The sequence below is a fragment of the Protomyctophum bolini genome (genome assembly GCF_963924005.1).
Source record: "Protomyctophum bolini genome assembly, chromosome: 1".
In the NCBI taxonomy this organism is placed as follows: domain Eukaryota; kingdom Metazoa; phylum Chordata; class Actinopteri; order Myctophiformes; family Myctophidae; genus Protomyctophum; species Protomyctophum bolini.
In genome coordinates, this window is record NC_137862.1 from 12,674,671 (window position 1) to 12,689,599 (window position 14,929).

The following is a 14,929-nucleotide window of genomic DNA, read 5'->3' on the forward strand; positions in this document are numbered from 1 at the left end:
ATGCAAAGTTTGCAAACACATACACGCAAATACACACTCTATTTCTGTCCGTAGCGCTCACAACCCTCACCCTAGTATGTGCCTCTATGTTGGTGCCCCTAGCATCACCATGTTGGTTTGACTTGACCTCTACGTACCTCAACGGTCTTGCTATCCTCTCCTTGCCTTGCCTCCCATCTCCTCTCCTGTCCGTCTTGTCTTTCTCCTATACCTCCATATAGGGTGAAAAGGATGCTATGTCAGCTCCTTAACCCCTTTTCCTTCTCTCCCTCCTTCTAATTTTTCTACTGGCTGCCTGGCACGGTTGGAGCATAAACGGAGCAAGGCCACCGATAGCATCTGCAGATGTGCAGCCAACATCCCCAGATAAGCACCAGCAGCAGCATGCCCCTCTCTAGTGAACAATAGAGTCCCCGTTGAAATGTGTGGTGGGAAAGTGTACGTATGTGTGTGTGCAAGGATGGGTGGAGGCGGCATGAAAGAGACTTGGAGACAGATGCTGGGAACGAGGGAGAAAAAGGAGGAGGCATAGGGAGGGGTTAGTGCGGGGGAGAGAGTTTGGAATAAGGGATAGGTGATGAGACTGGAAAGAGAAAAGGGGAAGGGGAGTGTGGGAGATTGGACAGACTGAAGGGCTGGTATTATCCTTCTGGGGCCTTATCTAGCTGTCCATCATTTGCCGGGGCACGGTTGTGTTGGAATCCTTTATCGGGACGGCCTGTTGAGCTCGGGGATGGTGGAGGGCTCCCCCCTCATTCCGGGTGGGGCCTGAAAGAAGAAGCTAGCCCTTGACGACAGATGTGAGGACAGGTCACCGATAGCCGTGCAGCGGCGTGCCTTTGTAGCCCCTGCAAAGGAATTTGATTGACGGGGCCATTTATATTTCCACGTCTTTCCACTTCTCTGACATCACAGAGGCTGCTCTGTTAGCTTTCCCTACGCATCCTCTCCTGCGTCACCTTCCCTCCTCCCCTTCTCTCTCTGATAAGGGGCAGAGGGAGGGCGAGAGAGAGAGGCAGGGGGGTGGATGTGTGGTTGTAGGAACAACACATTTATCTGCACTCGGTCAATGGGAGCAGCCACTCCCTGTGGCGCCGCGGTCTCCCCTGGCAACGACCTCTGTCGAAGGTTGGCCTCGAAATGGGACAAGAATGAGCTACGTTTCTGGGGATATAATAAGACATTTAACACGATTAAGGACCCTAATGTAATCAGCATTGTTTCAGCTACAACTCAATTACATGTAATGAAACGGGCCCTTTTCCTTCGAGATGCTGGGGGGGCGTTTGCTTAGCTGGTGGTCTGACCCCACTAACGCTGAAAGAAGACACGCGAAACCTGTGTCATGCAAAGATAAATTAACACTGCACAATGTGCACATGCCAAGAAACGTACGGAAATACACTTGTGACACAACGTAACAAAGGCATAAAAACGCACAACACACACGCAAACATCTCCCTTTGCTCTTAAGTCTTAACCATACCCCTCAAGGCATGTCACCAACAATGGGCCGATGAACACTGACTGGAGTGGTCTCAGTGCAGACATTCCTCATTAATCCTCTGCTCCACAAGCAATTATCTGTCTGCACACCTTTTATGACAAAGTCTCATCTAAAGTAGCTGAAGGCACCCCACTGTGCTGGCGTCATCACTCACCCAAAGAAACCCATCTGTCTCAAACTAGATTGTCTTTAGTAGCCATTTTGCTTTACGCTGCACACCCAGCACTTGAAGGGACAATTGTTGTATAGCTTCAATGCATCAAGGTTATGCTCGCAGTAGGAAATGCCCATGTGCGTGTGATTGTGAGGATTTGGGCTGTGAGTGGATAGTCATCGATGTACTACAATCAGAGTAGAGTGATAGAGGGATTTTATGGCCTTGAAAACGGATCGGTATTGCAAGTGTCATTCAGATATGTCGATATAGGTACAAGCAGTGGCGTTTCTGAAAATCCCGAGGCCCCCCTGCAAGGATGGGGGTGGGGCCCTTTCACCACAGTGTAGCCTATAACATCACGTTAATAAGAGTGTTTGCTTCAATAAGAATGTGTACACACGAAATCGGATACAATCAACTGCAGGAGAGTAGGCAAACAGATATATATTTTTTAATCCAAAATGAGTTAATAGCACAGCAGATTATTCACATACTAGAGCAGGGGTTCTCAACGTTTTTGGCTGGGGACCCCCGGAAATGCTTTGGCCATGTTTCGCGATTTCCCAGCCATTAAGTTGCAAAAAAACTAATCTTTTTTTATTTTTGAAAATAATTTGGGGACCACCACAAGCGACCCACGGGTTGAGAACCCCATGTACTAGAGCATGTCTGAAATACATGTCAGAGCTGAAATCGACATGTACATACGAAATAAATTCTTAATTGTAGCTAGGTGTAATGTTAGAGTCCACAGAAGTGAACCTTTCAAGCCTGTTTTCTCAACTCACTGTTTTCTGCAAGACAATACGCTATAAGCCATATCTCCACAACTGGTGGGTCAAACTGAAAAATGTCAATTTGAAGCTATGATTCCCTGTTTTCATGACATGAAAAAAAATGCAATAGCCTGCAGCCAATATAACACAGTCCAGGTAGGACGTTGAAACCTGCAGCCAGTTTACACAATTAAATGTCCCTTGAAACTTCAGCACCATAGACAACGAAAGGATAGGAAGTTCTGCAGTGAGAGAAAAAGAAAATAAAGAGAGGCTGTGTATTATTATATCCGGGGGCGGCCAAAATTATATATACATTATAGAGAGCACTATTCACTCATAATTATACTGTATGTGCGCCCAAGCCGCCCATGTGTTTGCGCCCGTGCGTGTGCGCCCGTGTGTGTGTGTGCGTGCGTTTGTGCGTGCGCTACAAATCCATACATCCAACACAAAGCAGACTATAAATAGGCGTAACACTAGGCCTTTATTTGCTTTGATTAATATTCCTAATGGATTATTACCTTTAATAACGTCCAAAGCTGCTTCCCTCCTTGCATTCCTTTTATATTTATACCATGTCTCCTAATCCAACTGGCGAGCGCAGTAGCGCACTGGTTTTCAATGCTGAGAACTGACAATCCAGACAGTCTTTCCTGGGACTCAGACCTACTGTATGTCTTGATGATTTTCAGATTTGAAAAAGATCTCTCAGCACTTGCCACGGTGACAGGTATGGAGTTAAAAATGGCTTGAGAGAATCAGAGAAGTAGCCACGTCTGTGCCAATGCACTGTGGCACAATGGAGGCATTTCTCAGTAACAGAACAGGAGCTCGGTCAGATCTTTAATTGAGCCCTTTTATAAAGGAAAGCAGCTGTGCTGGAATTTATTGTAGATTAAAGCTTGCCTTTCTGCGGATGCATCATGCATGCAACTAACTTGGCTTGCTCATTTTCAAAACATCCGCTCTGCTGCTGCTGTATCATGTGACGTGACAGCAGGTAGACAGGCTGACAGCCTGGTGTTTCTTCGTGATTATATATGTTTTGCCTACCATCTTTTACATTTCATTTTGTTTTTAACCACATCCAAGGTTTATATTTTCTTTGTTTAAAAGATTAATAAAATGTTGTCAAGGGAAAAAAAAGAATATAAAAAGAGCTTTGGGGGCCCCCCGCACTGCGTCGCTTGCGCAGCCTCAAATATGCGGCTGGGTACAGGCATGTGGAGTAAAAACTGCATAAGATGTTTTAATTTTCTTCCCATGACTGTCAACTAGAGATGTTCCCATGGCAACTGGCCTGTCCCTGTCATGCGTCTACTCTCTCTATCGTCTCTCTCTCTCTCTCTCTCTCTCTCTCTCTCTCTCTCTCTCTCTCTCTCTCTCTCTCTCTCTCTCGCCTAGGGCGACATTGCACAACCTTTTATAAAAGTCCTAGATCGCCTATAGGACGTCATCGAACAACCCCTTCGTTTATAATACATCCGCGTTAATGACGTCATTGATTATTCTCCCTCCGTCCACACTATCTTTAGCTGCGTTTATCTCGGAATTTAGGCTCAGATTGAGGTGATCATACAAAACATCAATGTTTTAGGAGCTCAATAAAAAAATCTTCCGGTTCATCAAATCAGATGGTGACTCTTCAAAAGAAGCGCTCGGGCGCTGAAAAGTGTGGCACAGTGTGGAAGTGGCTAAACTTGACATTAAAAGTGGCGCTCAAGGAGTTTTAAAAGTACAATATTTGCCTCTGATATGTAGTGGAGTAAAATTTCTGAAAACTTGAAATACACTCGCTCTCCCCTCTGTGCCCACAACAATAGGCAATCATGAGCTGTCAGTGCCCACTGTGCCAGGGAAATGTATCCCTGTCTAGACAGGATTGATTGAATTTGGATACAATTTTATTTCAGCGTTTTATTTGTTTTTTCTTTGCTTACCTCCATACTGTACGTGAAGGATATTTGACATCCACAATGACCCCATCACAGTAGCAGCTATAGTGCTTGAATACAAAACCAAATGCACATGTACAGTGTTTGTTTTCTGTAACCCAGCAGTTAAAACCGAGCAGGACTTGAAGCTAATTCAGTGTCAAAAGAGTTGAAAATCCTTTTTTTCTTTTCTTTTTTGACACGGCTTCGAAGAGGTTGTAGGACCATGGATAAATTAAGCTTGAGGCATTTTGTAACTGGAGTTACAATGTAACACCAACAATGGAAGCTAAGTTCCTGGTTCCGTCCACTAATGGTCCTTCTGAACGTTTGTGGTTGTCCTGACCTAGGGCAAACAATATGGTTTGTTCCAGAGTAACTATGAAACCTTGTGTTTTTGTCACGTCATGTCACACTCATTTTGTCACGTCACGTCATATATTGTGCTCAGGTCTCGTGACATCACTATGACATCATCAGGGATGATAGTAATATCCCCATACATGGGGAAAGCCCCCATATATTGTGCCCAGGTCTCAGGACATCACTATGACATCATCAGGAATGATAGTAAATCAGGGATCATTTCATAGTAAATGCGACCTTCAAAGTGCTACAAAGCAAAAGGACAAGATAAGAATAAAAACAATGAATGCATTCTGTGGTCACAAAAGGTCAACAGGGCAAATGCCTTGTTAAAAAAGAAGGTCTTTAGTCCCTAAAGACCTGTGCAGTCCCTTTGTGTTAAGGCAACCTGCAGAAGGATCTACAAGCTGCTTAGAGTAACTATTGGTCGGAATGTGAAGATTGCCTTGCATTACACCATGGGAAAGTCTGATTTCACCACATTTTGTGTTAGCTTAGAAATACCCTTTTCACATTGTCGTGGAAGTCTTTGAGCTTGTCATTGATGTGGAAAGAATATATATCCATCTTCAAGGCGAGGATAGAGGACATTGATAAATTGTAAATCTAGTGCCGTGGACTGAGTTCAGACTAGTAGGTGAAGCAGTACGTGCGTGCATCTTTAACAGTACAGATTGTGTAGCGTACAAAGATAATATTGGCTCACTGTCGGAACAAGTATTTTTTGCTGCTCCATTGGGTACACTTTGTTCCTTACTGTACTTACATCTGCCAAAGTGCTATTGGATGCAGCAGTTATTTTCCTCTTCTGGATTACAGTGTGAATCCATGATTCATTGGATGCAGCAGTTATTTTCCTTTTATGGATTACAGTGTGAATCCATGATTCATTTTCTTTGTTTGTGAGCAGCTCTTCCATGTCAAGTGCTCTACAAGAGATTCTTTAATTTGTACTTTTTGCTCTATAATAGATATTCTGAGATGGACAACATTATGCAGGTAGATCAACTGTCAACTTAAAAAGCCTGCACAGTTAAAGGACAACTTCACCACTTTTCAATCTATCTTCATATAATTGGTCCTCACTAATGCACATGATAAAATACCACATTTCTTTCTACTGTCTGTGTCTGATAGGAGGACTCACTGCTGTGGGCAGTTCTCCACCAGTGACATCATCGATGGGGAATCTAAGCTAATAGAAACGTCAGGCTTTCTATTCCTGAAAAGTTGCAATGTGATAATGGAAGGCATCGTTCTCATGATAATAAAATCTAGATATATATATATTTTTAAATCTTAAAAAGCAATCTGCCTAACGATGATGTCACTGGTGGATGGGTTTCTGAACTGTCCATAACCATCCCATGAGACACAGACCGGGTAGACAGAAATTGTGCTATGAACGTTAGTGAGGACCAATTATATGAAGATAGGTTGTAAAGTGGTGAAGCGGTCCTTTAAATTGCATGACAATTTTGTGGTCTATTCAGTTTATAACTGTTAAAATCTGAGTAATATACCTACACAGAGAATTTAGATTAAACTTTCTTTTTCCTGCACTCCACACCGTTGTTGAACAAGAAAAATCTGTCGCGATGACACAAACAGACTGTATGTTTCATCATTTCATCAGCCTGTCAGTCTTTTGAGCCATTGTACATGATGACAAAGCACCTCAGTGACAGTTTTTATCAGACTCCAATCTAAAGTCGTCAACTGATCATACATCTTTCGCTCATGTCAAACGAACCCTGCTCAGACTAGATGGGGCCTTATCTTTCCCTTTGTAACAGAGGACCAGGACAACACATACCAAACACCTGTTCCAACACTCCAATGGGAAAACAAGCTGCGTCTCTCCTCTTAGTGAGCCCTGTTCAATTTGAAAGGGAAGGTCTGTTCTCGTTGCTGATTTGGCTACTCAATAGAATATCCTTATTAAGCAATTCATCAATCAGGCTGTACTAAATCTGTGCTTAATTAAATGTGGAAATAAAGGGTATTAAATCTCATCTGTCACCACTTTTGGGCAGCATCTCTCATTCATACTGAACGACGTAAAGCCTACACTCGTAGGCTATGAAGAATTCATTGTCCTGTGGTTTGTCGTTGTCATGCAATATGCACAGCCACTTAAAAACGTCACCACATACCTCTCCCCACTAAAGTGAAATTCACAGTGAAGTGGGTCACGTCTGGTCAGAAGGGATCCTTTTTGTACGTTTCCGTACAGTACATTCATTTCTCAACCCATTCTGACCTGAGATCAGATTCTAAAAATGTCTTCTACATCCTGACAGTTTTCTGAAAAAGCTATGTTAGTCGTTCTTCGATTAAAAGAAATAGCAGACCTACAAGCTCGCTGTGAGCTTGTAGATCTGCCATTTTTCAATAGCTATAAAGCATAACATAATGCTAACACCAAAAGGGGTTCCCGCCCAAAATGAGTTAGGAACAGAACTGCCATCTTTGATTTCGTAAGGAAAGTAGTGTTTGGGGTTTCCGTAACATGCAATGAATGTTTGATGGCGAGTCAGAGTGGAGCGGAAGTGTAAGCATTTGTCTCCCAGATTGGACGCTGGGTATTTATGTAGCCCAGGAAGCAGATTTGGCTTGCTTAGTTGCTTCTCTGTTTATGTGAGCCTTAACCACCCACAGAGCCTGTTGGTGTTTACTGCCCCTCAGCGTATTATGGAGATGCTCTCTCTCTCTCGCACTCTCGCACTCTCTCTCTCTCTCTCTCTCTCTCTCACGCGCGCGCACACACACGCACGAGCTAAAGCTAAGGAGCCTCTGAAAAATCTCCCCCAATATGCTCCCTTAGACACTTAGACACACAATAATGCAATTTATGTTTTAAAATTGTATGAAAATCGGTACAATACAAATAAATACTGCAATAGTCTCTGTAAACGTATTCACTTAAAGAATTTCAGCAGCAGTTCCAAACGCCTAAATTACCAAAAAGTAACACATAATGTGAAATGTTCATCCAGGCTAAGATGAAGGTTATACATAATTACATACTATACTGTTGAATACAATTACTTAATTTCCTTCACTCTCTTTTTCAATAATCTTTGTAAAGTGCTTTGTGATTTGTCTTTTAAAATGCCTTTCCAGTATAGGATTGAACAACGTGTCACTGTTGAAGGCCAACATTGAGAATGTAGCCAGAACATTATTCAGCACAACAGAGCAGAAATGTGAAAAGCATGAAAAAGATCAAGCTCTCCCTGAAGCACTGAAGTCTTCAATTAGAAAATTAATTACCTCTTGCTGTGGACATACGCAAGTATGCCAACTGGAGCCAAATGAAGTGCTAGTAGCCATTGAATAAAGCAAAGCAATTATTGCATAGGATGATTTTATTAATAAGAAGATGCATTTAGAACATTGACTAAGAATACACAGCTCAAAGCCCACACATCTAGATGTTATTGTCTTCTTTTGGAGCACTTACAGTACCATCATTATTCCCTCTCTGCTCACAGTAAGATCTCTGAGCAGCACTGCCATCGATTGAATTTCTTCACACTTGCACTAACTAATTGTTCGTATTGGGATGGAGCTGTTACCTCAGTGAGACACTGCAGATGATCAAAGCATCCAGCCGATAAGAATCTGATTGTTCTGTCGATGTGTATGGTCGATGAAACGGGCAATCGGGCATACAAAATATGTTGAGGGAGGAAAATACTTTGAGACAAATGGTTACTAGTCAGGATTTCATATGAATATATTTGAGTTGATATAATTTATATATAAAAGGCTGTACTTCTATGTACTACAAAAATAAAACACTTTTCTAGCCATTAAACGTTCAGATGCTCTCGGATTCAATAACATGTTGAACATCTTTTAAACATTGTAATTATCATCAGTGGCTGTCTTTCAAGGGCTTTTGGGGAGAAAATAAATTGACTAGTCACAGCCGATGCTTGTTCAACAAGCATTGTTGACCCGTTTCAGCAGCAAGAGGCAATAATAGGAGCATTTCTGATCAAATAACCATAATGGTCTTCCGTCTTATCTAAGAATGCATCATCAAGGAGTTGAAAATAACTACACTTTTGGTTGGTAAAGCTGAGATGAGAATTCAGCTTAGTGTCATTTATATGTAAAATACATTTATATGTAAAGTATGATCATGTATTATTCTACTGTCTATAAGATTATATTATATTAACCATGATTCCAATCCAATCCACTTTATTTATAGAGCACATTTAAAACAATAGTGCTGAACCAAAGTGCAAAACAAACAATAAACAGGACAACATATAGACACAATGCCTAGTGGAAACCCTTATTCAAAACTTTTGAATGCCAAGGACTACAAGTGAGTTCGAGTTGTATCAAATGTGATTTAAACACAGGCAAGGCTTCAATCTGATTCAATCTGTTGCTCTGTTTGGCTTGCTTTCATGCTATCCCCATTTTCATGTCCCTTGCTTTGTTCTGTCCCTAATGCTGTTGTCTTGTATAATTTTATTTAATTTGAATATGAACAACTCGTATTACACCTCTGCCAAGCTGAAGATGCTTGGCAGTCGAACTGAATGTTTATGATAATTGAAACCATTTTGATAACAATAAAATGGCGGTAGGTGGCTTGTGTGCAATGTGCAGCCTTGGGTTTGGCCTGGTTTGTATTGCCATAATAGTGTATCATATCATCATATTATCGTGAGCCCAGTATTGCGTAGTGTGAAATTAGTGTATTGTGACACACCTACTGGTAAACTTAAATTTATTAATTTCAATCTGCTTGGGTTAACTTGTGATGAGCATTACCCAAACACAACCGTAACGTGGTAAATGTATTATCCGTTAGTCAGATACCAGTGAGTGCCTTCTCTTTATGCCTTCTCTTTGATTATTAATAACAAAGCCTGATATTCACACAGGTGAAGCAAGAAGAAAAGGAGTTGAAACAATAATGTAGTCTGTTTTACCTGCACAAGAATGAGTACTGCGCCTGGAATTTACCTCCAGTCTTAGTTTGTCATTACTGGTTTATAAATAATTTAGAAACTAGTCCATACCCAGGGATTTTTACATTTGGGGAAATTTAAAAATCTGTCCCTGCCCAATGCTCAATGCCCATTTGGAATTTCAGATTGATTGGCCTACTCATTGATGAAACACATTGATTTAGACACAGTTTTCTAAATTGGTATAGTGCAGTTGCAAGACAGAGACAATTTCCTGCATAATAAAATATATTGGTGTTATTTTTCACCAGCACCAGGGGAACAAAACATGTCCATATGGAGGTCGAGGATGTTTCAGCTGGGCAACTATATAGCTGCTTGTTAAGACTTTAACGTTGCTACAGTCAACAGTGTGGAGCGAGCCTGTGGGTCATCTCTATCTGCCAGACGAACAACAAAATGGGTTTTACACTCACGTTGAGAGGCATTGACGGGGAGCTGCAGGGATGTATCACATCAACATCCTCACTCTCACTGGGAGAGACCGCGAGGTGTTAAAACTACTCACATCCACACCCCGGTAATAAAGGCCCTGGACCAGATGGGCACCGGTGTAAAACTGAGAGGATCTGATCAGCGAGCTCCTTCTAAAGCCATCTCTTGTTTATGAAATAACATGCCCTCCCTGTAATATATATGGTAGTCACGATATGGATGGTAGTCTCATCAAATGTGACTAACGTACACATTTTTCTTTCTTAAATTCCCTGTACTCCCTTTCTCTTTATCGCTCACTTTCTTTCCCTATCTCTGTCTCTCTCCCTCTCTGCACCATGTTTTGTGTCACCGTCACGTCTGTGAAAATAAGGATTAATTAATCTATTTAATTCAATGAATGGAATTGAATATTCATAGTAATTGTGCTTGCCTTTGGGTGATCATGTACCCTTCTCTGACCACACCACAACCAATGTTGGTCAAATATTATTATTGTACTCTACTGCAGAAGCTGGGAGATAGGAGAGGTCTATATAATAGATAGATAGCTTTATTGTCATTCAACAATACATTAAATGCATAATTGAACACAACTTCGTTTCACTGGCCTCTATAATCTAAAACTACTCGTATTTTAATGCTAAAATACTACAAAATAAACTCTTATTTCAGTGGTCCTTTAAATGGTAATGATTAAGTCAAATTGTCATATATTTTGTCCATCCAAGGAGAAAGGCATGCAGCCATTCAGCATTAGAATTATGTTGAATCAAAAGGGACATCCCTAAAACATACTGCGCGTTCCCTTAAGCTGCTCATTGTCATTCTATACAGTACTTGCTTTTAATTAAAGCAAGTACTGTAACACACACAATAGTGTGTGTGTGTGTGTGTGTGTGTGTGTGTGTGTGTGTGTGTGTGTGTGTGTGTGTGTGTGTGTGACTGTGTGTGTGTGTGTGTGTGTGTGCGCGTGTGCAGGCATGCGCTCGTAGGCATGGTGGACAGTCAGTCTCCTTGTTCGCAGCTCAGTGGCTTCATTCTGCTCTCTATCTCCATCTCTGGAATGATGGACACGTTCTTTCATTGTCATTCATGTGATTAGATATTTTGCTGGCAAGGCTATGCAGTTGATGTAGTGTTCAATGAATCTAATGTTGCGTGCAGCAGTTTCACTGTCAGAGGAGGGTACGATGTACCACTCATTCCCTGTTACCTGTACACATGTTGCTGTGTTGAAAACCAGATTATAGTTTTGAGGGGCGCTAGCCCCTCCTATGTCCAGCTTGTGTGCAAACTTTGTCCTAACACAAACATTAAATGCCATTGATAATGAATGGCTAGTTTTGAGTGAGTTTGTCCCAACACAAACATTAATTGTCATTGATAATGAATGGCCAGTTTTAGACGTCAATGGTGTTATCGGCGCAACAACGTCTCTATGTAAACGGGCAAAATGCGGGGGAATCTGCTAAATGTGTGTGATGTCATGGCTCACGTAGTGTGACACATTGATTTAAATGAAGGAGATCATGAAAAACATTTGCTTCTTGTGGCGATCTAACTTAACTATGACCTGCGAAATGATTAGTTGCTCACCAGTGTCGCACATGTAAAAAATGTTGTGAGCTTGTAGAGCGGCCATTTCCAGCATAAGTATATCCCAGGATTGACCAAATTGAAAATTATCTTCACTGTGAAGCAAAATACCTGTCCTGCCCATGTCCGTGCCACAGCAAGCTGGTAAATTCTGGCCTGAAGCTCTGAGCAAAGCTAAATGTTGCAATCAGGTTGCTCTTACGACCCAGACAGTTCAGCCCTCCAGTCACCTGTAAAGACGAAGCCCATGGAGCAGAACACCCAAAGAGACTGATGGGCCTTCACATCAGACATCACTGGTTTTTGGGCCATCACATCAGACATCATTGGTTTTTGGGCCTTCACATCAGACATCATTGGTTTTTGCACTGCATTCACAAGCAGAGCTTCATCACACACTCGTGATAAGTGTTGAGATTGGCATCGCGGCACCTCTGTTCGATAGATAGCGCCAGGGAGAGAGGTGTGGAAAATGAAGCACCGCACAGCCAGATTACACAGATTAAATGGAGAATTGTAATTAATTTGAGTCGATAGTGTTAGCCCCAATCAGCACTTCTACGTCTATAATGCCCCACACGGTAAAATCATCAGTGTTAATTTATCCATCTGTAATAACTCTGTGAGTCAGTCAGTGTACCATGATCAACATATTGCACATGTGACAATGCGACCTAGGGCCGATTCATACTCCTATTTTACCGCTGTAGTGCCGAAATGATTTCGGCTCGTCAGAAATTTTCAGTAGCACCGAAGAGATGACTTTAGGACGGTACCCGGCCCGCCCCCCCGAACCTCAAATGACGTCACATTGTAGGTTCTACAGAGCCAAATGACGTCACATTGTAGGCTCTACAGAGCCAAATGACGTCACATTGTAGGTTCTACAGAGCCAAATGACGTCACATTGTAGGCTCTACAGAGATGAACCGACTTTAGAACGGTACCCGCCCCCCCGAACCTCAAATGACGTCACATTGTAGGCTCTACAGAGTCGAGCCGACTTTTATTCGGCTCTAAAATAGGAGTATGAATCGCACCCTAGTCATGATTGGCGGCCACCTAAGCCCTGCCCTGAACTGTGGAAGTCTGGCAACACATCTCACAAAAATAATAATGATAAAATATGGAGCGGATACATGACAAATATGACTGTCATCATTTCTTGTTTCTTCTTTTTTTTTTCTCATCCTCTGTCTGTCTCACAAAAACTCCCATTACCAAGGAGACATCCACAGCCTACCCAAACATTCAGGAGGCCCTCCATGGCAATAACACAGCATGGAGGTTTTCTTTTCTCACTGGTAGATGATGAAGTGGCCTCCTTCGTTTTTAGTAACAGCTCTGCTTTCTTATTAACAGACCAGAGTGTCCTATTTGCAGTTTAAGCATGAGTTCTCCTTAATTCCAGATCAATAGTTTTTCAAATGCAGGAAATACTTATTAGCACCGAGATGAAAGTTTGGGGTAGAACAACACAAGCAGCCTATGGATCCAGACTTTTTATAATTAGTGTGGTGTCTCTCTGTGCCACATAGCAAATTAGCATCCTCCATTGGGGATAAGTGTTTGCGCTCCACCACTGTGTATTTGTGTGTGGGCGGATGTGTGTGTGCGCACGTGCAGTTGGGGGTGAAAGCAGTTGCCATGTTCGCTTCTCCCACACTAAATGTTTTACTCACCTATTTTAGTAAGTAATGGCCACTGACCACTGTGTCATGCTGTCATATCATAAGTTGTGAAGTAGCTTTTGAAAACGATCCAGAAATATACTGTAAATTCTAATTTATTCTTCAGCGAACAATTGTTGTGCGCCACTTTTTTAGCCCAAAATAGTGTCGCACGTGTTCCATTTTCAGTTGAAAGTATGTCACGTGACTTGTGTAAACACAGCTAACAATGTGTCGTGCCCCCCCCCCCCCCCCACACACACAATATTTTTGCCAAAGCAAAAATATTGGCTTATAACTCACTAGCAGAACATTTACTCAGGATTTCATACCCTTATCCTCTTTCTCTTCAGGTATGCCCAGGTTTAGCAACCCACCAGCGCCAGCAACTGTACATCTGGGCGATAGTCGGGTGCTGATGTGTGATGTCAACCCAGACCTGGTACCCTTCACCCACTGGGAGAAAGAACGTCAGCCTCTGGAGATGGACACCAGGATATTCCAGCTGCCCAGCGGAGCCCTGGTGGTCAGTAACGCCTCGGAGGCGGATGCAGGTCTCTACCGCTGCCTTGTGGAGAACGTAGGGCCAACCAAGTCCAGCGAGGAGGCTCAGCTTCAAACTGTGCCAGGTAATCTCATTAGAACTACAATTACTAAAAATGAAAAAGCTGTAGTTATATTGTAAAGTAAAACAAGAAGGGGAGATACTTCTTTGTCGTCACCATGCAGTTGGTTCTTATATTTCATGTGAAATGCCTTCATTCAGCACCGGCTTGTGTTTCAGCAGTAATTAATGAGATATGCATTGTTTTATAGACATGATTCCACCAGGTGCTATCACTTTGTAACATACAGAACTAATTTTGTAAAAATGTCCCTCTATTGTATTCGTCAACGTCTTGGTCATATCCATGACCTGCACAATAACTGTAGCTAAATACTATGAACCCACAGCAAAACAGGTAATTGCACCATTTGATTATTTAAGTACATGGCATTCCCATCTGCCCAGCTCATTACCTATAACATGAGGACACTATAACAGGACCTGTTCAAGCACATTGGACAGAACTTTTCTCCACACTGCTGTCCAGGTGTGGAACAGCCTACCAGAGCATGTAGTGGACTCCATCACAGACAACGGCCTTCAAGCCTTTAAACGCAGAGTTCATAGACATCTCCTGACCACCCCTCACACTGACTGTTGAGCTGCAGTGAACCATTTGATTGGCCAATGGATATGTATCTTATCTTACTTGGCTATTGTTCACAATTGCATTAAAAAGAAAACACATGCACACATCTGACCTGACCCAAGAGAAGCACTGAGGTTGAACGACTAAAGGGAACTCCCGTTGGGGTTATCAGTGAGGCTGCAGTAACTCAAAGGGGAGCTGAATTCCTCTGTGGCAGCGTGTCTCATCTCCCCCTTCAGACATTTTATTTACTGAATTGTTAAGCACCGGGCCCCTGCCAGCAGAG

The 14,929-nt window shown here is 42.3% G+C and overlaps 1 protein-coding gene across 4 annotated transcripts in view; it reads left to right on the plus strand.

Moving 5' to 3' along the window:
* The window catches only part of neo1a (neogenin 1a), a 180,999-nt gene that overhangs the window by 90,400 nt on the left and 75,670 nt on the right, over positions 1–14,929 (plus strand). For all 4 annotated transcript variants that reach the window (XM_080768351.1, XM_080768352.1, XM_080768353.1 and 1 more), the window contains exon 3: positions 13,801–14,076. In XM_080768351.1, coding sequence (XP_080624477.1) covers positions 13,801–14,076 — 276 coding nt within the window. The remainder of the gene's footprint in view (positions 1–13,800; positions 14,077–14,929) is intronic.